This window comes from Dasypus novemcinctus, chromosome 3, assembly GCF_030445035.2.
Source record: "Dasypus novemcinctus isolate mDasNov1 chromosome 3, mDasNov1.1.hap2, whole genome shotgun sequence".
In the NCBI taxonomy this organism is placed as follows: domain Eukaryota; kingdom Metazoa; phylum Chordata; class Mammalia; order Cingulata; family Dasypodidae; genus Dasypus; species Dasypus novemcinctus.
In genome coordinates, this window is record NC_080675.1 from 39,871,058 (window position 1) to 39,896,165 (window position 25,108).

General features: G+C 44.3%; 1 protein-coding gene across 8 annotated transcripts in view; it reads right to left on the reverse strand.

The window, feature by feature from the left end:
* The window catches only part of SMOC1 (SPARC related modular calcium binding 1), a 149,846-nt gene that overhangs the window by 37,250 nt on the left and 87,488 nt on the right, over window positions 1–25,108 (reverse strand). For 4 of the 8 annotated variants that reach the window (XM_058293201.2, XM_012519144.4, XM_071213840.1 and 1 more), the window contains exons 4-6: window positions 18,147–18,246; window positions 15,921–15,968; window positions 813–869 (exon numbers count right to left, since the gene is read on the reverse strand). In XM_058293201.2, coding sequence (XP_058149184.1) covers window positions 813–869; window positions 15,921–15,968; window positions 18,147–18,246 — 205 coding nt within the window. Of the gene's footprint in view, window positions 1–812; window positions 903–15,920; window positions 15,969–18,146; window positions 18,247–25,108 lie in introns of all 8 variants that reach the window. The other 4 variants (XM_058293199.2, XM_058293198.2, XM_058293197.2 and 1 more) reach the window with 1 other exon arrangement.

Genomic DNA, 25,108 nt, shown 5'->3' on the forward strand with positions numbered 1-25,108 from the left:
GCCAGCCTCCTGCATGCGTGCTTTTCCAGTCTATTCTCTATACTTACCAGGACATCCAGTCTCCATTTTGCCACCAGACCACTTTACTTCTCTTGGCCTGGAATTTTACCCCTCCCAAATGTCATGACTCAACTCTCAAGGTCCCTATAATTCAGCCAGACCAGTCCCACTAACCAATCTCTTCCTTTGCTACTTCCCAACTACACTCACTCCTTCATTCAAGCTGGTCCCTCTGATTCCACCCATCCATGTTCAGGATCGACTCAAATCCCATCTCTTCACAGTCTTTTCCCACACCAGTCCTATCACTTTCTCCCATAAATGAAAAAATTGGGATCATATAATTTAACGCTTAAAGCTCACCAACAGTTGCACCGTCTCAAGAGCAAAAGCCTTACATTTCATACATTTCTCTTTCTATCACTTGCACAATGCTAGGCACAGAGGTGTCACTTTAAGTGCTGGTTAATTTACTAAAAGGACACTGCCAGTCTGAATTTCTTTTGCAGTTATGACTCCTTGGGCTTGGCAGCTCATGGGGTATATCCAGCCTGTGTTATTGTTGGATATCAGGAGACAGGCAGGAAGCCTAGAGAGAACAGAGGGCCCTTCCAGAAGTAGAGAGTGTACCAGTTCCATGGAGGATTTGCATTTTTTAAAAGGTTAAAACAACCCAGCTTAAATTGGGAAAAAATGAAATTAAAAAATAAGAAAGAAAGAAAGAAAGCTTAAACAAACATCCAAAGGAAAGGACTCTCCCAAATCTGAAAATGGGTGGGAGAATGAGAGTCGAAAGTAATCCAAGAACTTACCATCTCCATCGAACATTGGCTGAGTCTCCATTGTAGGTGTCGGCTTAGATCCATCATCTGAATTAAGGGTTAAAAAGAATCGAAAAGAGACTACCATTATTGAGGTAAATACTATCTACTCTCCAGCACTGTTGAATGGTTGGGGTTTGCACATGGCCCGGCCAAGTCCCAATGAAGAGACCAAAGAGAAAGAAAAGAGAGAAGAAAAGAGCAAGATGGAAAGGAAATCCATCAAGATGGAAAGAGACACCAACAGAAACATATCCAGGTGCATGCCCACAATCCCAGGAGAGGGACAAAAGGGATGTATGGTTTCATGTCTCAGGAGTACTTTCTCCTAAGTCTGGGTACACCAGCCTGACTATCGCCCTTGCTCTTCCCCACAGGAAACCTGGGTGCAGGTATTATCCCCAATAACCTGAGCTTGGCCAGGCAAGTTAGGATAAGCTCAGCACACCTTGTAGCACCTGATTCCGGTGTCCCCAGAACTGTCAATGCCTGCCAGGGGAAAATACCAGCTCAGATAGTTTCCCAGTGGTCCTGATTTAAAGCTTGAGGAGAAGGGAACTTGGTACAATTCCCTTCCAAACTCCTAGCCACTTCTCCTTCCTTATCTAGAGGAAATGGGAGAGCAGGGTAGACCATTTTCTGTCTAGCATGAAGAGAATCAGGAAATCCTTAGAACATTTTTAACTGTGAAACGGGGTACACCCCAATTCCCAGTAAGAGGTGGGACAAACAAATGCGAGAGGACATAGGAAATTGCAGAAGTCACCGTCGGTTTTTTCTGACATCTCCAGCACAGGCAATGGGGGCAGAGAACTTCCAGGAATCAAGTCCGAGCGCTTATCATCCTAGTGGTTTGGGCATCTCTGCAGAGTGAGAACCTCCACTGGTAGGAGTTAGTACAGACTTTGCTTATTTACCTGTCTGGACTCTCGAGTTATTTTCATCAAGACCCCCACAACCTTAGCTTAGAACACATTTCTCAAGCTTTTTTTTCCACTCTCCAAGCCTTTTTAGATATTTTTCCCTCCTTATCCCCTCCCAAACAAAATGTTAAGATCTCAGATATACTGTATTTCTGTTTATGTACTGTATATATATTTGTGCTTTATAAATAAAAAGAGTGAGTTTGTTTTCACCCCCTAAGAACCCATTTTTACCCCCTTGGTGAAAGCTGGAAGCATGTAACTTGCCCCCACACTGAGGATGCAGAGTTTAGAGTTCTGTTTCCCCCCTCAGTCAGGTAAGGGAAGGACAGCCCTGCAGTCTCAGACACTGCACACACCATCCCTCCTTTCTCAAGACCCCCCCAGAGAGGTCTTTTAGAACTGAGCACCACACTCTCTGAGACTTGACATTTTATGGAAAACACGAGTTCTTGGATAGAGCCTTTGTGACACCAGTCAGGTCATCTATAACCACCCTATGTCATCTGGAAATCCCGATATTTTTGGTTGACTTCCCCACATCGTATAGGGGAGGATGAAAGAATAAATTCCTGATCCCTTTCTTGAGATTCAAGGGCTATGGAGACCCTAACCCTGGCTGGAGGCTGAGGCTAGACCCTGCCATGTGTGATACCTGCCCCCATTACTGCTGTCATTTGCTGAAACCAAGCCCCAACACCCACAGGGGCCAAAGTCACCTTGGACTCTCTGGTAATCAGGCAGAGACTGCCTCCTGAGGAAGACAGGAAACAGGAAGAGGGGCAACGAGACTGGGTATCTTATTTGTCTCAAACCCGAGTCCAAAGCAGGCACCTTCTGAGGCCAAATTGTGTAAGCTTGATCTGGAAGTCATTGAGGGAGAATAAACACAGAACAGAGCCACACAATGTCATTTTTTAAATAGCATCACTTCCCCTGACTCTATTAACACCTCTGTCCATTGAATTCAGCAAGCCACTGAATGAAGTCTTTTGGCAGCTGCAGTGTACAGTCGGTTGCTCCTGCCGGATGCAGAGCTCACAGTCTAAATAGTCCAGCACTCCTCCACACAGGGCAGCTTCCTTTTAGCAGTCTTAGGTGCTAACAAAGGGAAAGTGAGAAATTAAGCATTCCCAGAGGGACACTGGTGAAAACCCAAGTACAAAATAGCTTAAGCAAGAATATTTTAATATTCAATGCAGACACTAAAAAGTCCTTTCATTTTATAAGAGCCATAGCTCTCTCTATAGCAGAATAACTGAAAACATTCTGTTTATTTCTCCCATCATCCAGATGAAAGTCCAGGATTGGCCATCTGGTCCAGAGATCAACAAAGAAGGTCTGTGCTCAAGGAGAATAAGAAGGGCTTCCAGTCTTCTGGGGAAGTTTCACACTGTATAGAGAGTGGACCTACACAGATTGCCCAGATGCAGGCTCAGAAGTCAACAAGGCATGAAGCCAAGGGCAGGTAGTGAATCTTCCTGCAGAGCAGGGTCACCGAGGGTGAAGAGATACAGCTGCAATGCCGCAAGGGAGGCCCTAGATGGAAATCTTTATAAAGTGAGAAAAGACAAGGTGCCCTGCTGCCAGGAGAGCCACCTGCAAAATCCAACATGACCAAAGGCTGGGCAGCCAAGCCAAAGCCAACAGGACCCTCTGACCATCATCTCCGGGCACCTGGGCACCATCTAACCCAGCAAATAAATAAGCACACCCTTTGATGGAATGCAGGTCCAAACCTGGGTCCAATGTCCATACCAGTTCTGCTTCTGGGCAAGCCTTGGAGCAATACCAAGCCCCACACTGGGCCCTGGGGAGAGATTAAAGCATCTACACAGCCCCTGGCCACCCAGTCTCAAGTGGGATCACACTCCAGATCCCTGTTCCACATCCAATAAGTTGGGCAACCTGAACTCCTCACTTTACTTCTCTGGGCAGCAATATCCTCTTCTAAAAATGAGGAGTGTCAGCCTTACCCAGCCTCAGGACACTGTGTGAGTAGAAAAACTTTTATGGCCTAATAAAGGAAGTATAATACCATGAGTGCCTAGCCATTTTATTCAACTGCTTACTTTTAAAATTGGATTTGCAAATTGAAAATCCTCTCAAAGCTTTTAGATTAAAAATAAGGCAAACTTTAAAATTCAATAAGAAGACAAACAACCCAATGCAAAGACAAGCAAAATATTTTAATAGACATTTCACCAAAGAAGATATATAAACAGCTAAGAAACACATGAAAAGGTGCTCAACAATATTATTTTAAAATTTCAAATTAAAACCACAATGATATACCACTTCACACCCACCTAAAAATAAGAAATATAGACAATATCAAGTGTTGTCAAGGATATGCTGGTAGGAATGTAAAATTGTATAGCTACTTTGGAAACATTTGGGCAATTTCATTAAAAAGTTCAACATAAACTGACCATTCAACCCAGAAATTCCATTTCTAGGATTCTACCCAAGAGAGAGAAAAAAAAAACCACAACATATCCATGCAAACACATGTACAGAAATATTCACAGCAGCATTAATCATAATATCCCTGGTAGTGGTTTGAAACTATATATAGGTACGCCAGAGGAACATGTTCTTAAATCTAATCCATCCCTGGGTGTGAACCCATTATAAGAAGGACCTTTTGATGAGGCTAGTTCAGTTAAGAAGGTGTAGCCCACCCCAATTAGGATGGGTCTGGGTCTGAATCCTATTACTGGAATCCTTTATTAGTAGAGGGAAATTCAGACACAGAGAATAAAAGCCACAGAGGGAGCAGCCAGAAGCTGGACATCAATGGAATCTGGAAGAGAAGGGAGAGGCCAGGAAAAGCTGCCACGTGCCTTGTCATGTGACAAACTAAGGACCAAAGATCAGCAGCAGCCAGCCCCATTACTCCAGTCTTCAGAGAGAAAGAATCATCTTGATGCCTTGATTAGGGCTTTCCTCAAAACTGTAAGCTAATAAATTCCTAATGTTTAACCCCACCAATTTTATGGTATTTGTTTGAGCACACCCTACAAAACTAAATCAGTCCCAAAGTGCAAACAATTCAAATGTCAATCAAATGGTGAATGGATAAGCAAATTGGGGTATATCCATACAATAGAATACTATTCAGCCATTAAAAGGAATGAATGATTGATACAGATGACAACATTGATGAATCTCGAAAACATTATGCTAAGTGAAAGAGGCCAAATGCCAAAGACAACATATTGTATGATTCCATTTGTATGAAATGACTAGAAAAGGTAAATCAATAGAGACAGAAAACAGATCAGTGGTTTCCTAGGACTGGGGATGGGAGTGGGGACTAACTGTAAATGGTGAAAAAGGTTTCTTTGAAGGTGGTGGAAATGTTGTAATACTGGATTATGGTAATAGTTGCAGGACTCTATAAATTTTCTAAATTTGTTAATGTGTACACTTACAGTGGGTGAATTTTATAATATGTAAATGATACCTCAATAAAGTTGTTAAAACAAAAGGAGGAAGGGGCAAAGGCATAACAGCAGCAGCAACTAGATTTATTTGAGCCATCCTCAATTTGGGGGAGATCCTTCCATATATTTTAAAGAAAATTATATCTGAATCTCAGTTTACCCATAAGCACATGACGATGTGATGCCTGATGTTTATTCTTGATGATTCTTGACGAAGTTTATTCTTGAAATAGTAAGACTTTACTTCTCTTTAATACCACAGTGCTCTTCCAGACCTACGGGAAGGGAGGAGAACACTGGGAGAAAAAAAAAAAAAAGCTAATTCAAAGATTAACATTTTTCTGAAGGGGAGAAAAAATAATAATTTTGGAAACATTGAAAAGATAAACAAATAAGGAAAACCTGAGAGAATCTCTCAAGGATGATGTCAAGCCTAACAACAATAGTATCAGCACATTTTGCAACACTCAAAACAGTTTCCGGCAGGTGGCTTTCCTCATCTAGTCTCACCACCAGGCAGGGTAGAGAGAGTCACCAAGCAGATAAAAAGAGAACAAGTCTCAGCACAAGCAAGCGGTTCGCTCTAGGCCTCAGAGTTGAACAGCTTGAGAAACTGCCCAGACCCCAAGCCATGGCATTTGGTCCTCTAAGCTTCCCCAACCCCCAACTCTGCATCATCCTTGCAGGTGCAGCCCGAAAAGTTGCAGCCCCCGCCAGAGCACTGGGAGTCTGTACAGACAGTGGGTTTGTGTGACAGCAACAATTCCTTGCCCTGCGAGAAGGCTTGGCCCACGCACAGACAGCTGGAAGTCACTCGACCCCCTATGACACCGTTCAAAGCCTTCTCTGTTTGGCTTTTTGATTCCTGATTGACGTTTGCTGGCGAGTGGAGATAAATGCCAGGCTGAGGACAATGTTGACTGCTCTGACTATTCTCAGGGAAAGACTTTTCAGAATAACAAACAAAACAAAACAAAACCCAAAAAACGTTGGTGTGCTTAAGGGATTGAATAGAGCCCAAGAGATCCAGGCAAGCAGGGCTGGGCCTTTCAAGGGGCTGGCAAGTCCATTGAGGAGTTAATTGTCTGGGTGTACAATGAGTTTATTCTGACCACATACAAAGAGCTTTCTCTTCCAGGTCCTTCAAAAGCAAACGTGTCAAAGGGGCCAGAGGAGGAAGCTGTATTAATGGCATCTCTGGGGTCTCTGAGACTGAAGAGCCTTGGAGAATGAGGGAAAAAGAAACCTCCGCCCCCATTCTAAGATTCAGAAGGTCTCCCAGAGATCCCAAGTCCGTCTCAATTCTTGAGCTCTTTCCAAATCAGGTCCATCCCCAGTCACCCTCCTTCTGTACTTTTAGGCATCCATTGTCCATCTTTTAAAAAATAACATGGAGGTAAACTTCAGCCTGGTAGAAGTGCTGGAAGATTCTTGCCTTGGAAGGAAACTCATTTACGCCAGCGCCAGCATCCCCCTCAGCATGTGACTCAAGGACCCAGCTTGGAAGTCAAGATGACTTATTCTGGTGCCCATAGGGAGATGGTACCTGTGTGTAAGTGTCCCCTAAGAGCCCAACCTGACTCATACCAGGAGAGTGTGGGCTGTTGGTCAACCTCAACATTTCCCGGGACACATGTCCTATGACCAGCCTGGCCCAGCAATGTTCTTTGAGTTCTCTCAATTCTGGCCTTTGACAGCAGAAGTTATCTGGGTACTTTAGGTCTTCTCCAGAGCAAAAGAATTTTTTCCCCTCTGCCCATCCACCTGCATACTCCCTCCAAAATGAAGAGAAGGCAAACTTAAAACTGTCATTTTGCAAGCAGTTGCCCACATCCTCATGCTCTGCATTCCACTGAATAAGAGCAAAAACCTGAGGCTGGTGAAAAATGTAGCCCAGGAATGGAAGAGAAGGAGGAAGCAGCAACAGCCGCAGAGTTCTGAAATGATTAGAGATTCACAGGAAGTTGTAAAAATAAAGGAAGAGAAGTTCCATGTATCCTTCACCCAGTTTCACCAAAGGTAACATCTAATATAATTACAATAAAATATCAAAACCAGAAAATTGATATTGCCATAATCCACGACCTTACTCAGATTCTACTAGTTTCACAAGTTCTTATTTGCGTGTGTACATGTGTGTATGTACACATAGTTCCATGCAAGTTTATCCCATATATAACTTCCTGTCACCACCACCACAATCAAGAGACAGAACTGCTCCATCACCACAAATACTGCCTCATGTTACCCCTTTAAATTCATACCCACCTCCCTCACCCCCATCCCATCCCTCCCATCTGGCAACTGCTACTCTGTTCATGAGCGCTATAATTTTATCATTTTGAGAATGGTATATAAATGCAATAATGTCATATGTGATCACTTAGGATTTGCGTTCTTTCCATTCTGAGCACCAGTTGGTATTGCATCTATCAACAGTTTGTTTCTCTTTATTGCTGAGTAGTATTCCATGCTATTGGATCTGCCCATCATAGGATATTTTTGTTGTTTCCATTTTGAGCTATTACAGATAAAGCTGCTATGAACATTCTGTACAGGTTTTCATGCAGACAAGAGTTTTCATTTCTCTAGAATAAGTGCTCAGGAATGCAGCATTTATTCCAGATCATCTGGAAAGTATGTTTAGTTTTTTAAAAAACTTCCCAACTATTTTCCAGAGTGGCTCTAACATTTTACATTCCCACCAGCAATACATGAGAAAGCCAGTTTCTCTGCATCCTTACCAGCATTGTTGCTATTTTTTGTTTCAGCTGTTCTAATACATGTGTAGTGATATATTATCATGGTGTTAATTTGCATTTCCTACAGATAATGATGTTGAACAATTTTTCATGTGCTTGTTTGCCATCCATATATCTGCTTTGCTAAAAGGCTTACTCATGTCTTTCACCCCTTTTTATTTATTTTTTTTAGGTACTGGGGCCAGGGATTGAACCCAGGACCTCGTGTGTGGGAAGCCAGTCACAACCACTGAGCCACATCGGCTCCCGTTTTTTACTCATTTTTTAATTGAATTGCTTTTTTTTTCACTCTTACGTTTTGAGAGTTCTTTGTATATTGTAGCGACAAATCATGTGTCACAGAAGCTTTAGTTTTTTCATTATAAATATCATCTCCCAGTCTTTAGAGTTTTTATAATTCTCTTAACAGCATCTTTCATAGAGGTTTACATTTTTATGAAGTCCAATTTATTGATTTTTTTATTATATGACTCACGCTCTTAGTGTCCTAAGATACCAAAATTCCAGGTTCTCTTAGATATGGATTCTAAGGATTTTTTACTACATTTTCTTCTCAAAGTTTTATAGCTTTATGTTTTACATTTAAACACATGGCACATTTTGAATTAATTTTTGTATAAGGTATGAGGTTTAGGTCAAGATTCTTTTTTCCCCTTCCAGATATCCAAACGTTCTAGCAGCATTTATTGAAAGGGATATCCTTCTTCTATTGAATTGCTTTTGCACCTTTGACAAAAGTCAATTGCCACACTTATGTGGTCTATTTTTGTGATCTCTATTATGTCAAACTGATCTATCAATCTATCCTCCTGCCAATACCACATAGTATTGATAACTATAGCTATACAGTAAGTCTTAAAATGAGGTATAGCAAATACTCCCACTCTATTTTTCTTCTTAAAAAAGGTTTTAGACACCTACACTCTGGTTTATTGGACTTATCCCACTCAGCTAACATGGAGTTGAAGAAGGTCAACCACCACACCAGGGAGCCAAGAGTGCCTACAACTGAAAGCAGGAGAATTGCATCCAGCATCCATGTGGAAGCCCCCTCTTGACATAGATGTGGAGTGGACACAACCAATCCAAGGTCCACAGGATGGAGGAATAGAATATGGATTAGAGTAGACTTACTGATATTCTATTCATGAACTATTGTGATTAGTAATCGAAGAAAATGTGGCACTGGTGTGGAGAATGTGGCCATGGTGGCTGCTGGGTGTGGGGAATGGGAGGAAGAGATGAGATGTGGAGGCGTTTTTGGGACTTGGAGTTGTCCTGGGTGGTGCTGCGGGGACAATTACCGAACATTGTATGTCCTCCCATGGCCCACTGGATGGAAGGTGGGAGAGTGTGGGCTATGATGTGGACCATTGACCATGAGATGCAGCGATGCTCAAAGATGTATTCACCAAATGCAATGAATGTCTCATGATGATGGGGGAGAATGTTGCTATGGGGGCAGTAGTGGGGTGAGGAGGGTGGGGGGGTACATGGGGACCTCATATTTTTTGAATGTAAGATTAAAAAAATGAATAAAGACAGAAAAATTTTAAAAAATTTTTTAAAAGGGAGTAATCAGGATAGGGACAAAAATCACTACCCAACTGAGTTTTTAGCAATGCCAAGAGACAGAACACAGAAAATGTGGTAAATTTGCAGAGGAAAGAGTCTGTATTCAGTTTTGTACACAATAAGGGAAAACTGCTAATAATTCTCAAACATAAAGAGAATTGAATAAAAAGAAAACATTGGAAGTGGGGGGGGGCGGAAAAAAGGTTTTAGATATTCTAGTTCCATGACCTTTCTATATAAATTTTAGAATAAGCTGCTCTTAAGTCTCCACAGTTTCCTTTCAGCAGGCACAGAATCTGTGCAGTGGTACCTGACCGTGACAATTCCTAGGCCTTCCTGGCAGTTGCCTCATGGCCCTCAGGGCTGGAGGTAGAAGTGGCCCTGAAACCTTTCTTCCCACATGCTGACATCCCTGCCTCCATCCAAGTTCCCAAGGTGCTGTGCACTTCTGGGACTGGATTCACCCAGATAAACAACAGTGAGCAAAAGAACAGAATTTCATTGGCTGGACTAGTGCAGCGATCCCTCACCTAGACGTCAGAGGTCCCACAAAGGGTACTAGACAGAGGGTTCAAAAACTTGCCAGCAAGTCATGTTCATCCCAGGCAGCTCCTTCCAAATGTCCTTCCTCACACGCTCTGGACATGGAAACTACCAGTCAGGGCCATTCAGAGGGGCCACATGCCTTCCTTCCCTTGCAGAGGTGAGAGCTTCTGAGCATCCAGAAGTCTGCTGCTTCTCTGGGAGACTTCGTCTCTACCTGAAGTTACCTTCCATAATAAGAGGCTAAGAACCATTGGAATGTGAATTCTGTGAGGCCTGGGCTCTTGTGTTTCAATGGTTACTAGTATCACCAGGGACTCAAAAAACAGTTTCCCAGGTTCCTAGACCCCATTTCTTTCCTAATCCTTGGAGGTGGGGAAGTAGCAGGGATTCAAATTCTTAATCTAGTACTCTTCAGGCATAAACTTTTTTCTGAGACCCTGCAAAAGAGGCCACGGTGGAGGGAGGGTATTTAGTAGCTGGAGTGAAACTGGGGGAGCAGGAAACCACAGGAAGGAAGGGAAATATTGGACGTGCATGAGCACTCCAACACACTCATGCACACCCTCCTGGAACTCATCTCCCCAAAGCTGGCATGTTAACCTGCTGGGCATGGTAGGGGTGGCTCCTAGCATCAGAACATGGCAGCAACATGGATGCAGAGAGCAAAATATCTGCCTCTCATGGGCCTAGAGCTGCTTAGAATCAGAAGGAATGTTTCTCCATAAGGGGCAGACCAATGCGAGCAAAGGCCAATGTCATCAGGTTAACTGCCGGTTGACATTCAAATTCAGCTGGGCTGGTTGGCAATCAGACCTTTGCCATCGGAGGCCAATGCTGAGGGACAGGCTACTGATCCAGCCTTCAGGTCGGTGCTGGAGGGTGAGAGGAGGTAGCTGAGAAGAGGTTAGAGGCATATGATCGGGAGTGCTGTCCCACATGTGGAAGGTCCTATGACAACCAGCTCTGCACGCCTCGGCTGTGCTTGGGACAATGAAGTGCATTTCCTTCAGGTGCCTCATGAAAACAGAGGCTGACGGCCTCATGGTGCCCTTCATCTGGGATGCCTGCCATGCATCATCCCTGCCATAAGCCCCTCACCCCTGAATAAGAATGTTGCTTGATCCATTGCTTGAGTGAAGAGGTCTCTGAATTGGCACCAAGCTGTATATAAGGCACTGTGAAAGATTCTAGAAATAGAGACACAGAAAGGGACCTTGGAGAAATGAGACTCACTCTTCACGTGGAGTATGCATTATGGAGCAGCCAGGGGGAATTAAAAAAATCTCCTCAAATTCAAGATGGGTTGAGTTTTGACAAATACAGAAACCCATGAGGAAAATTAAGCAGAGTTGGTTAGTTTTTTTTCCCTGTAACTTCCATTTAATAGCTAATTCCCAGACCTCTCGCAGGTAGGATCAATGCAAACTGGAGAAAACTCCTGAGGACTCTTAACTTTCACCTGCCACTTATTGCAGCATCACTCTAAGACCTCTGAGGTCCTGGGCACTTGGATAAAATAAGTCCACAAATAACTCCCAGAGATCACTTTACAAGTGCTCATAGGCTCTCGTTTAATTGTTTAGGCCTCCCACTGCCCCACTGGGGACTGAGAACTTCCCTCCTGCACCTCATAAGCCAGGAAGCCCTGGCCCCACCCCTGACTTTGTGGTTGGTTATTCTGGAAGTTTCCCAAATCATCCACTTTAATTAGCATCAAGACCCTACAAAGAGACAAATCCACAGGCCTGGGCACAGGCAGGAAAATTCGCTCAGAATTCCTGGTCTGGGAATACATTTGGCTTCCCAGCCACTGTCCTTCTGACTGCATCAATTAACCCCAAAATATTAATCTTTATCTCTCAACTTCTGCAGTCTTCAACTGTTCTAGCAGCAGGCTGTAAAAGCTAAAGGGGCTTCTAGGGTGCCTCTTCCTCTCTTCATATTTTCCTCTGGAACATCTAGAAAACACATGTAAGCGCACGTGTGGGACACAAACACACACCTCTTCCATCTCTCTTCAAGGGCCAGGACCAAAGGGCAAGAAGCGGAGGGGGCAGCCGGGACGGAATTGCCCCAGATCAATGGATATTTGAAACCCAAACACATGGCCCTGGACCTACACTGCACGTGTTAATTACCACATGTGTGCCCATAAAGGAGTCTGTTAAACACAAGGGGCCCAAGGATCAGAGCGAGGAAAGGCCATTTCAAGGGATTAAGTAAATCGTCTGACGTTTTGACCCTCCTCCCCTCCTGGAGCTCGTGCATCTGGGTGAGATAACAGTGCTCCCACACACACACCCCCACCCCCCGCCCCAGTCTTCCCTCAGGCCCCGCACCTGTGGACCCAGGGACCACCGTGACCCAGGCCCCCATCCTGGGCCAGGCAGCTGTGACCTGCTGCCTCTCCCACTCCAGCCTCCTGCTATCTCTCTGGGCCTCCTCCCCCAGCCTCGTGTCTCTCTGCTTTCTCCTCCTCTCCTTCGGAGAACTAATCCCTGGCTGGCAACCAGACTCTCCGCCGCACAATACACCTTTTCATTCCTTCCAGGCAGAAAGAACCGATCCCTCGCAGACCTGTTGGTAGAGCACATTCAAAGAGGCGAGAGGGTAGGGAACAAAAAGGCAGGGTCCTTGCTGCACCCCGCAACGTACACGCAGACCCCAGCCTCACCTCCTTCCTGGCCAGACCCTTCCCCTTACTCCGTAGGCCTGGCCCAGCACCTCTGTGTGGCGGGGAGATGCCTTCTAGGAGGCCCCACGGGTAGGCATGAGCTCAGACAAGGCGCCTTTTGTGTCTTGCCCACCTGCTGCCCTCCTGAACACATTCCATTCTTAAGTGGCAGGTGAAAGAGGAACCTCAGCGTGTCGGTACAGGATATTACAAATGCCCTCCAGCACCCCATCCCCATTCAAACTCCAGCTTCCTGGACAGGTGTGGCTTCAGCTGGTCCTTCCTACAGGTGGCCTGTGCCTGCTCTTCACTGCACTGCCCACAGCAGACAAAAAGGATGCACAGCCTACCTACCTTGGTCCTCCAAAGGGAACGAAAAGAGAGAGACGATTTGGCAGCAGTCAGACTCCAGGGGAGAGAGCCCTAGCACCCGCATGCTACCCCCTCCCAACATGCCAGCCCTGATGTTTGCACCAAAGATGAAGCCTCTGTTGGACCATCTGGGAGGGAGTAAGTCATTCAGGGTAGAGGAGAAAAGTTCTGGGAACTGACGACAATTTATCCCTCTGAGATGAGGCTTCAGATTCCTGTTCCCCACAACAGCCCTGGAGAAATCAGGCTTCCCTGCCCTCTTCTGGCTCTGGCAGCTGACCCTACAGCTAAACAGGAGCAAAGGCTGCTCACTCCTCTTTCTTTTGTAACTGGCTTCTGCAGCCCGCCTGCCTTCTTCCAGCTGGATCAACGAGAACATGGCATGGCCAACACATCTGCCTCTCACTGTTATCTACGGGTGCAAAGGTATATCAACCTGGAAATTAATTATTTGTGCAATTTAAGAACCAAAATCCTATGGATATGGTGTGGTGTATTCAGCATCATGCACTCAGCTTCCTACGATGGAAAAATCCAGGTGGTCAGTTTTGCATGATTTCTGATTTCTTTTTCACCACCAGGACCTCGTGCCCAGGAGCAAAGATGATGTTCCTGAAAACTTCAGTTGCAGCAAGAAAACCAAAGGTAGCTCCTTTTCTAACCCCAACAAATCACAGACAGGTATACTCCCTTCACAGAGCCAGTGATTTCAGGTTTCTGCAGGGAGAGACTTTCATGCCACTCTCTCCACTTTCCCACCTGGGAGGGAACCGCCAACATTCTTGGCTCCCTCTCCCCGTTCAGGAAAGGATTTGAAAGGGGACTTGCTCCCTTCTTTTCACCCATGTGCTCATACCTGCCCACACCCCATCTGGCGCACTGGTCCATGTTTTCTAGTAGATGGTGGTATCGCCATGCTCCACTTTCACATCTTCGTGGAGCACCTGTGTTGAGGAACAGCAGCTTTTCTGGACTTTCATCTCTTACATTCAGGCATAGAGAATTTGCCTCCTCTTCCCATCCCCATGGAATAAGCACCTGGGGCAGGATCCAAGGCTTCATCTGGGTCTCTATGTGTGTGTAGGACAAAGCATGTGAACTTCATGCTGACCCTCAGCCAGCCCAACTCTCCTTGTGGACTCTGATGAGCATGTAGTTGTCAAGCCCTATATTCAGATGGAAAACCTCAGCCCCAGCCATGGCCTCCTGTCCATGTTTTACTTGAGAGCCTGCACTGGGGTTCCAGAGTGCTTGCAGGGGGGAAATGAAATTAATACTGATTTTTCATTCAACTGCCAGCTCTTCGTGCTGTCCTGGAGGTAAAGAGTGGTGAATCTTAGCCCCCAAACTGTCTTCCACCCCGAAGAACACGGTCAGCAGAAACCAGGGACCTACTCCTCCTGTTGGCTGGTCTGCCGAGCAGCTTTCAGTCAGGGCCCATCATATAATCTGTGAGGCCCAGTGCAAAATGAAAATGTGGGGTCCCCTGTTCAAAAAGCAAGGGGGGAAGTGCCATTGAAGGGCTAAAATAGAAAGTTCTTCCTTTCTTCCACAGCCTCTCTCTCAGCTTGTCATGGTTTATAATTTGCTTTTAAGGAAAGGAAAATTCTATGGCAAATTAAAATTTTAAGTGTGTTACAGAAGTTTTGTAGCAGGTATCATGCGCTATGCAAATGGAGAGACAAGAAAAGGCAGCAGGTGTTTGTTCTACACATGTCCTCTGCTCTTGCTCATTCATGCTCTGTTAGCCCATCAGACTTTACTTACAAAATACAAGTTCAAAGTTAAAATTACTAAGAATTTCAAGATAGCAACAGCAGAGCATTATCCAAGTCCAGGGCCCTTCTGAGTGCGGAGCTCGGTGACACACCCCAGGTCACACAGCCATGAAGCTGGCCTAGCCTTAGAGAAGACAGTCGAGATGGGCTGGAACATTTGTGAAACAGAATCGGTGAGAAAACAAATTGCTCAAAGGCCAGACACAGAGTACACATGTTGTGTGATTGCATTTATATAAAATGTAAGTATAAATAAATTTATAAAGATGAAAGGAGATTATGCAGGTCTGAAGAAGGAATGCTAAGTGGTGTGGAGTCTTTCTTTCTGGAGTAATGAAATTATTCTAAAACTTTTGAGATGATGAATGTACAACACTGTGATTATACTAAAAGCCGTTGATTATGCACTTTGAATAGAATAGCCAGAAACAGCAGCTACATACAGTGGGGGAAACATAGAGGGATTGGGAGGTGAGGAATTTTCTTGTCTGTTTTTTCTTTATTAGTATTATTACGGAAATAATGAAAATGCTTTAATAATGATTGAAGTGATAAATGCACAACTATGAGACTATAGCAAATACCACTGATTGTACTTTGGATGAATTGTATGTTTATTAATATGTATCAATAAAACTGATTTGTTAAAAAAAAAATTGCTCAATGGGTTTCCAAAAACAAGTGGGCCAGGGGCAGATTGGGCACCCTTCCTTTCGTCATCCTTTTCCATTTAATGCTGTGCTACATTGGTAGTTGAGGCCAAACCTCCCAGGGATCTGAGATTTGCAGGTCTGTACCTTAAAGGTCCTACCAGTTCTGTGTGCTGCTCTCACTTCCTCACCACCCTCAGGAATCCTAGGAGCTTCAGGGCTTCTGGGAGGAAACTCAGAATTAGACTGGAGAAGCCTTTCTGTGGGAACTTTTAGCTTTCGCCCCGTGCTCCTTCTATCTTGTCTAAGAACTCCCACTTGGACAGGCTTTAGAAGCAAACATTTAGATAAAGCATAAAACTCTACTCACCTTTCCTTCCTGAGTTACCCTGGCTCAAGGGCTTGTCTGTGACTGAACCTTGGGTGAGAGGGGAAATAAAAGACATAGACATTCAGAATGCATGGTAATTGGTTTCTTTCAAAGAGTTGGCAAAGCCTGATGTTATGAGCATATGGTTATGTATACATGCATTGTATATACATTGAGGGACAATATAAACAAAAGTTAGCGCATGCATATATGTCAAGGGGGGTTTGTTTAACATCAATGTCACTGATATCCCAGCAGTGGTGAAACGACCCATGATTTCCAGGTTCCCTGGAAATGGTCCTGACCAGATAGATTTTTATAAAATTCCACATCCATAAAGCCGAACATTCCAATAACTGCCCCTTGCCTCCACTTGCCCATCTCCCCCACTTCCCACTGACTCCATATTCTGGGCCCTGCCCCAGTCAGCAAGGCCAACTGAAAAGAAACTCCTCTTATTGCAATGATTGACATCCCTTACTGGTTAGGGCAGGAAATCGGCAATTTTCCATCTGCATTAAGTGGAAAACCATTGGCCCAATTGGACTGAATGGGCCAAAACAGTCTGAGGCATGGAAACAATTTTCTAGACACAGCCTGTTCCTCAAGGACTGGGTATCAGGGGTGTGTGGCCAAAGGCTTCATCCTGCATATTCTCAGATGCCATGTTCACCCCATCCTCCAGTCTTGCCCCTGCAGCACCTGCCTTCCCAAGGAAGCCCGACCCCAGCATGCTGAGCAGAGCCAGCTCATCCACAGAAGGCCACCTGTGCAGCCCCACCAGCAAAAGAAAAACTCCTTCTTATCCTAATCCATGTCACTCCCCTTCTCCATACACTAGTTTTGTGAGAATCCAGCTACATTACCCTGCATGACTTGTTTCTTATATATTTATTTGCTTTAAATGAAACTTTCCAGGTCATTTGTAAGGAAGGCTAATTCCTCCCCCAACCCCAATTAAGGTTTCCAGTTTCCTTGTAAACCACAAATAAAGTAAACTTTCCTATTTGGCCTGCAAATCTTGATTTCCTAATGTAGATACTTACTGCCCTTTCCACTTACTTTTATAGAGTCGAGCCAGTAGAAAAATGAATAAATTTTATTTTAAGAAAAAAGGAAGAAAAGAGAAGAGTTAGGAGAAGACTTCAAGCCTTTGGAATCTCCCATACATTTTAGCACAAAGCTTTGCATTTTGTTTGCACTTAAAAACTAAAAATAAGGAAATAAAGTAAAACCATGCACACAGGTATGGAGAAATATGAAGCCATTGGGTAGGATAGTCCTTTTTAAATGAGGTCTGAGCCACATAGTGAATTGGTGGAGTGACTTGAGTCCCTTACCATCTGAATGGAAATGGAAAATGTGGGGCTTGTGTAAATCAATAATCCGTAATCCCATAAAACTGATCAAACAGAGAGTTTTTGCTTGATATGTGTAGAGTGTTTGTAAACAAAATTAATTTTAAAAAATTACCTAAGAGTAAAATTTCTCCCTGTGTATGAAGTTGGAAGAAAAAGTACTTGATTTTTGCTATGGACCAATCTTGTGGATCACAGCAAAGCAGTGGTTCCTTAATGTAATGATCAGAGCCACTGAGAAGCTTTATAAAACCAGGTTGCCAGCTATCCCTCTACCTCTACTGGTCCAGAATATTCAGGAAGGAAACTTGCCATTTGGGCTCTTTTTAATTTCCCAGACACTGTTGATGAACAGCTAGACTTAAAAGCCATTTTTCTAAAGTTTTCTATTACTTTACACCACAGTGTTCAGGAATGGCAAATACGTGGCATACAAACAATCACTCTCCACTCTGGGATGTCTCCATCCCAGACATCACCAATCGATCACCACAGTCTTTGAGGTAGAACTCATATGTGGTCTCAAAACCCATCTCAATAAACTCTCCAAAGGACAACTAGCAATCAGAGTCAGCACATAAACTAAAAACTTATATGCCATCCCCACTCTAGGGGCTGCAGCCAGTTCACGGAAAAAAAGCATGCAACCAGAAACCTAATCTTGAAATAAATAAATATACACAGATTTATCCTGAACCTCATTACCCAGACTGCTGCAGAGCAAGAGTGTTTGAGTGGAATCCTCCCTGACCTGGAAAAGGGTTCACAACCCCCTCCAACCTTAAAAAAGTTCCCCCACAAGATGCAGGAGACCAGCCAAAGGGTCTCTTTCCAACCCTTTACATTCTCCCACCCCTCCCTACAGTACCTGAACATACAGGAGTTTTATTCTGCACAGAAGAGCCACTGATGGGTTTCCCATCTGGGGTGACACACCAGCAGTACCCCGTGTAAGTATGGCACTGCACCTGTTCAAGGAAGTGGGAAAGGGAAGAAAACCATAAGTGTTGTTCACAGTATTTCAAGAGGCATCTCACACCCCTTTCAAAAAATTGCCAATAGGATGGAAGAGCTCAAAGGTCTCAGCCAGCATGGCTCCACAGTGTCCACTGCTGATGGCCCAGGCAGTCAACAGCATTTATGCATTTATTATGTGTTTACTGTATAACTCCCTTGCACAACTATGACAGTTGACCTACTTTTTTTCTGTAACTCTTTTTTTTTTTTTTTTTTTTTTTGAGGTATCGGGGCCAGGGATTGAACCTGGGACCTTTTATATGGGAAGCCAGCACTCAACCACTGAGCCACATTGGCTCCCCTGGTTGGTTTTTTTTGTTGTTGTTTGCTTGTTGTTTGCTTTTTTTTTTTTTTTTTTTGGAGGCACTGGGAACTGAACCTAGGACCTCCCATGTGGGAAATAGGTGCTTAACCACTCAAGTCACATCCACTCCCTTTCCTGTAACTCTTAACACTTAATATCTTATACCAACCTTAGATACATCCACTGTGTGATTTTTTCTGTGATGGTTCTCACCAATACCAGCACAAGTACTGGCATACATGCCCGTCCAGCTGTAGAAAGTTCTGATCAATGAACTGAGTTGGCAAGAACAAGCTGGAACATCACCCTTGTAGGTTGATAAGACCCTTCCATACAAAAAGTATAACATTATCAATGAAATTTTTTAACAAGTAGAGAAAAGAGGTAGGCTTTCCTTCTATTGCTAGTTTCTCCTAGCATACACTCATATGGCCAACCTGCCTAGGGACCCCATGGCTCACCTGAGACAGGGCATACATGATCGGGTTAGGGCAAGAGCAAGGTCACTTGCGCCTATAGGTTCAATTTCTAGATGCCCTGCTGCACTATTGAGTGATCTTTCTCCAGTCACTGCCTCGATGACCAGGTCCACCATGTCTAGGAATAATAGTTGTCTCCTAACCACTTCCTCCCACTCTTCCCTACCATCTTCTTCCCATTTGCCTTCTACACTGTAGCTACATGGAGTTCCCAAACTCAATGCAGGGCATTACTCCTATGCTTAAAACCCCTCAGTGATTCACCTTTGGACTCAGGATAGAGCTTAAATTCATTTGCATGGCATACAAGGCCCTCCATGATCAGCCCACTGTCTATCCCAATGGTTCCCAGCTCTCATCCCACAGTCTTATCATCACCCACACCTTCCATTCCAGCCACAATGAACCATTTGAAGTTTCCAAATGCACCCTAGCTTCTCATGATTCTTGACCTCTGTTTGCTCCTATTATTCAATTTGTCTGGAATACCATTCCCCAACCTGTTATGGATTGAATCATGTCCCCCCAAAATATACGTTCAAGTCCCAACCCCTGAAACCTCAGAATGTGACCTTATTTAAAAATAGGGTCATTGCAGATATAATTACTTAGGATGAGGTCATACTGGAGTTAGTGAGCCCTTAATTCAATATGACTGGTATTCTTATAAGAAGAGGAGAAGTCACAGAAAGAGACATACAGGGAAGAAGGCCATGTAAAGTCAGAGGCAGAGATTGGAGTGAAGCATCTATAAGCCATGGAATACCAAGGATTGCCAGTTACCACCAGAAACGAGGAGGAGGCAAGGAAGGATCCCTTCTTAGTACCATCAAGAGAACAAGGTCCTACTGCCACCTTGATTTCAAACTTCTAGGGTCCAGAACTGTGAGAGGTTAACTCACAAACTGCTGTTTGATGCTACCAAGTTTGTGGTAATTTGTTACAGCAGCCATCAGAAACTAACACACCACTCCTAAACCCTTTGTATTCCCAATCTCCTTCATGACTCGCATTCTCCTCAGAGCAATTCTAGCCTCCCCTGCCTTACCTCCCTCCTTCCTCCTATCCTCCACATACCCTGTGTTCCCCAAATTCAGAGCCCATGGAAAAGTGAGCTATCACTGTTGGTGTTTCTAATCCATCTCCCTGCTCTGAAACTGTGACCTCCTTAAGGCAAGGACTGCACACTAGGTCTTTCTGCAAACCCAGGATCTGGCATAATGCCTGACACTTACTGTAGGTGATAGATAGGTTGGATAAATGCATTCATTATCCTATTTCCTCAATTCTTGGCCTCCATCAATTCTAAACAGCAACCTCAATTTCAGCAGCCCCACCACATTAAAAGCAGACCTCAGTTACAAGATGTATGCCAATTAAAAGATATTAAAGTGCAAAAACATGTTCCTCTTAGAATCAAGAACCCATTGGAATCCAGGATAGATAATAACAGCACTCAAATTAAGTGGTGAGGTATAGAAGAGGTACACAATTAAAATAGAGATCTTACAGCCTGAGTGGAATCCAGAGGTTATCAGTAAGGCAGAAAAGCTACAGAATGGCTTCTGCTCTTCTGTGGGTACCAACCATCATAGTTTCCCCCAAAACAAGTGGTTTCCCTATGGAACTATGCACAGAAATCATGATAAAAACAAGATGGAGAGCATCTTGTTCCTACCACATGGATGACTGTTGTGTAAATGAGGCATTTACTTCTACTGTCTAAGCAAGGAAACTACATTCACTCTAAGACAATACCTTTACCTGAGTATCATATTCCACTCCCTCCTTACCTCATGGAGACAATCTATAAACATCATAGCCATGGTTGCCTCCCCACCTGCTCACCAAGAACAGTATCTCAGGTACTTCCATGATACTAAATGGAATGGATGGAGTCACATATCAAAAGTAGGGAAGGCCAAGGCACTGGGCAAGGGAACATTAGAAACACGTGGCTCACATGTTCTTTTGGCTCCAAGTCCAGATTCAGAACCTAATACCAATCAGCACCTTTGAAGATGCTGAACCCAGGGCTCCAGGGACTGGGAAGTTTGGGTCATCACTGCCTTCTGAGGAGGGCTTGTGGTGCAACAGAATGAAATCCAGGCAGACCCGGGGTTTAATCTAGGCCCGGCCAGTTACGAACTAGGTTCTTTGAGCCCTGTTATGGACTGACCTGTGTCCTTCAAAAAGATGTGTTCAAGTCCAAACCCCTGGCACTGTGAATGTGATCATATTCAGAAATAGGATCCTTTCAGATGGAACTAGTGAAGTTAAAATGAGGTCACACTGGAGAGGCAAGGGCCTTCAATCCAATAGGACTTCTTAGAAGGGGAGAAGAAACACAGACAGACACAGGAGAGTGCCATGTGTCAACTGAGACAGAGCCCAAGCAGCGCTCTCAAACCATCAGAAGCTAGGAAAAGACCAGGAAGAATTCTCCCCTACAGATTTAAATTTTTGGCCTCCAGAACTGTAGACAATAAATTTCTGTTGTTCGAAGCCACTCAGTTTTGGTACTTTGTTAACGGAAGCCCTAGGAAACTAAGACAAACTCCGTCTATAAAATGGGGATGACAATGCCAACCCTGGGAGGCTCTGGTCAGCAAAGCAGATAATGTCAGTCCCTTGCCTGGCACAGAATGAAGGCTGGATCCATGGGGGCTGCTGGGAAGATTGCTCTCAGCTGTGTAAGAAATACCTGGCAAGTTGCCTCCTCACTGGCTAGAGCTCCTCCAGTAACCTCCAGAGGCTTGGGTGGGAAACTCTGCTGGAAAGTTGGAGTTGACCCCTTTGGATTCTGTCAGCCTTGCAGGGAATAGTTCCTAGAGATGATTCCTTGCCAGGGGCTGGCATTTTAACAGGGCCTGGCTAGCTGCTTTCTCCTCCTTGGCCAGTAATCACCTCTGGGGAAACCTGCCCCAAGGGCTGGGCTGCCACGCTGACTCACTCCCTCGCACCTTGGCTGGTGTCCACGGCCAAAGTGGGCATCCCTCCCCACGAGGACTATGTCCACCAAGTCCAGCACCCAAGTCCGTGGCTCTGTCTCAGAGCTACACTGCTATGGCTGGGTGCCAAGGTCAAGCTGGCCCTGGAGAACAGGCCCAATTGAAAGCCCCCACCTCCTGGCACGCAGAGTCCCAGCAAGGCTACTGGGGAAAGAACTAAAAGCATGAGTAAGAGGTCAAGCTCAAACCTTTGTTTCAGGGGATATGATCTGACCTCTGGACTCAGCCTATCCCAAGGGCCACATTCTCACTGAGTGTGCTCATTGTATCCCTGTGGGCACTCATAGGCTGCCTCCCAGCTCCAGTCAAGCCCACAAGCCCCCAAACAGCTCCTTTCTCCCCAGTGCCCTCAGCATTTTCCTCAGACCAGGCTCCAAGGAATAGATTCAGTGTATAAAATCCTTGAGCAGGGGCCACTTCCAATTCTTATAAAACTGAAATTGGAAAAAGAATTGTTAGCCATGCTCGTTGATGCATGGGGTACGCAGCAATGGGCTCATCCACATCCAAGTGTGCTGCAGGGGATGGGGGTGGAGGAGAGCAGCTATGGGCAAAAGAAGGTACAGAAGACCCAATCAAGTCTCAGACTACAAGAACTGAGGCAAGGAGCCAAGCAAAATCAATGCCCTTTGCTGAAGGGGCCCCATGATGCTAACTCGAAAGGTTGTTTCTAAGCTGTCTTGGGGAGTTTTCGAGATGTCTTCTTGTTGAAAAAGAGGGTATGTCAGGACATACAGTAGTGGTCGTAGAGTCAGACTGCAGCCCACCTTCCTTAACTTCCCAGATCCACCATTTAACTCACTAGGCAGCCTTGGAAGGATTCTTAACCAAACCAAGTCTCAGCCTTTCTGCATCTATTTCTAAAAAGGAGATCATAATACTTCCCTTTCTTGGTTGTTGGGAGGATTAACTTAGATAATGTAAACAAAGAACTTCACTCTCATGATAAGTGCTCCGTCATTCTTAGCCATCTATTTTTATTATCACATGTTGATTTTAGCAAACTCTATGTACACATAAAAAGGGCAGAGCCAGGCTTCTCTGAAGGGGACCAAAGAATATCCTATTCTGGCCATCCTTGGGGAGATGTGCAGTCTGAAATCAGCAAGAAGTTTTAAAAACTTTGGGTGGAGAAAGGGGAAGTTTATTTTCATATAAAAACCATTCATTTGAGAAGCAGATGTGGCACCCCACTACCACTTGGAAGGTCCTGGGTTCAGTTCCTGGATTCTCCTAAAGAAGTCAAGTAAGACAGCAAGTTGACGCAGCAAGGTGACACAACAAAGAGACACAGTGAGGAAATACAATGAGAGACAAAACTAGTAGGGAGCAGAGGTGGCTCAAGTGATTGGCTCAGGGTTCAGTTCCCAGTGCCTCCTAAAAAGAAGACAAATAGAGAGCAGACAGTGAGTGGAGATATAAACAAATAAAATAAATCTTAAAAAAATAAAAACAGCTTTAATTAAGAAAAGAAAACCATTCTATTTACTCTCAGAGCAGAGAATTAAGTCTCCTGAAAAAAAAGCAGTCAGATGTAAATGCCATAAATTGATGGTTTATACATACAAAATCAAGATTTAAATCTGGCCTTCCTTACAAATGTATGTTCTTTTTTTTTTTTTGTATCTGTTCTTTTAAATTAAAAAGTAACCCCATTTTTTTCTCCAAGAGCCTCAAGTTAATCAACTTTCAGACAATCTATGGAAAAACATGCACTAAGATTAATTAACAAGGCAACTGGCCACTTCTAGTTAGCTTCCTGGGCAGTGCTCAAAACTCAGGGTTGTTCTGGCCCCAAAGATACATGTACGAACCATGGAATTTGCTCCTCTTCCACTCTGGAACATACTGGAAGACTAAACGTATCAACTGATAGGCCTTCCTTAAGAAACAAAATAATGTTTGTATACATCAAGGACCAACTTAAGTGACGTTACTCTGCTTATACTGTAACTACACTGTCTGAATATAACTGGTACTCCTAAACGTACTTTAAGACTTGTCCTGCCATCGCCCACTGGGTGGACTGGGAGAGAGTGTAAACTACAATGTAAATCATTATCCATGTGGTGCAGCCGTGCTCCAAAATGTATTCACCAAATGCAATGAATACCCCACGATGATGAAAGAGGTAGTTGATGTGGGAGGAGTGGGGTGAGGGGATTGGGTGCTATATGGGGACCTCATATTTTTTTAATGTAACATTAAAAAATAATAATAAAGAGAGAAATAATAAATAATAGAGAAAAAAAAGACAATGCATTTTTAGGTAAGTAAAGCTCGTCTCTGACTCATACATTTTAACATCTTTGGCCAGCAGCCCTGTGCACAAAGAGCCTAGTGTGTATTTCACGTCAAGTGAAGTCAAATTAAGACAAATTTTAAATTATTTTGTACTATTAATAGTCAACATTTGTTCAACTCCTGGACACCTGGTTGTAGCACTTCAAACAAATGCAGCTGACTGATCAGCTCGCAGAGAAAACACCAGCTCTCTGGAGAAAACAGAGGAGAGAGTGAACTGTCGTCCAGGGTGCCAAGCCCAAAATGGAGAACATCACCTTATTCTTTTACAATGGCTTTTCAATCACCTGCCCTCATTTGAGCCTCAAAGTCACCCTGTATCCAAGCCCTCACAAAATTACAGAACTGACAGGGCTGGAAAAAGTCTTAGAGATCACTAGCCTAACTCAAACATTTCCCAAATGAGCAAACTGAGGCCAAGAGCCAGGCAGGTGGCATGGAGCATGGTTTTCAGTGCCTATTCTAGCAAATGGAAATCCCTCAGACCTAGAAGGGAGGAGGAGAAAGGAAGTGGTTACAAGTGCTGGTGTCCAAGGGAACTGACTGGGTCTCTTTGTGCCTCATAATTCCCTGGCAAATGGAACTTTTTTTAGGGGGAGGGGGATGGTTAGGGGGATATTCTAATCAAGGAAGCAGCTGGAAAAGAGACTTCTGGTCCAGCTTGAGTGAGAGGCCGTTCCTGGGGTAGTTTGGATAACAGCATGGCAACGCCGCC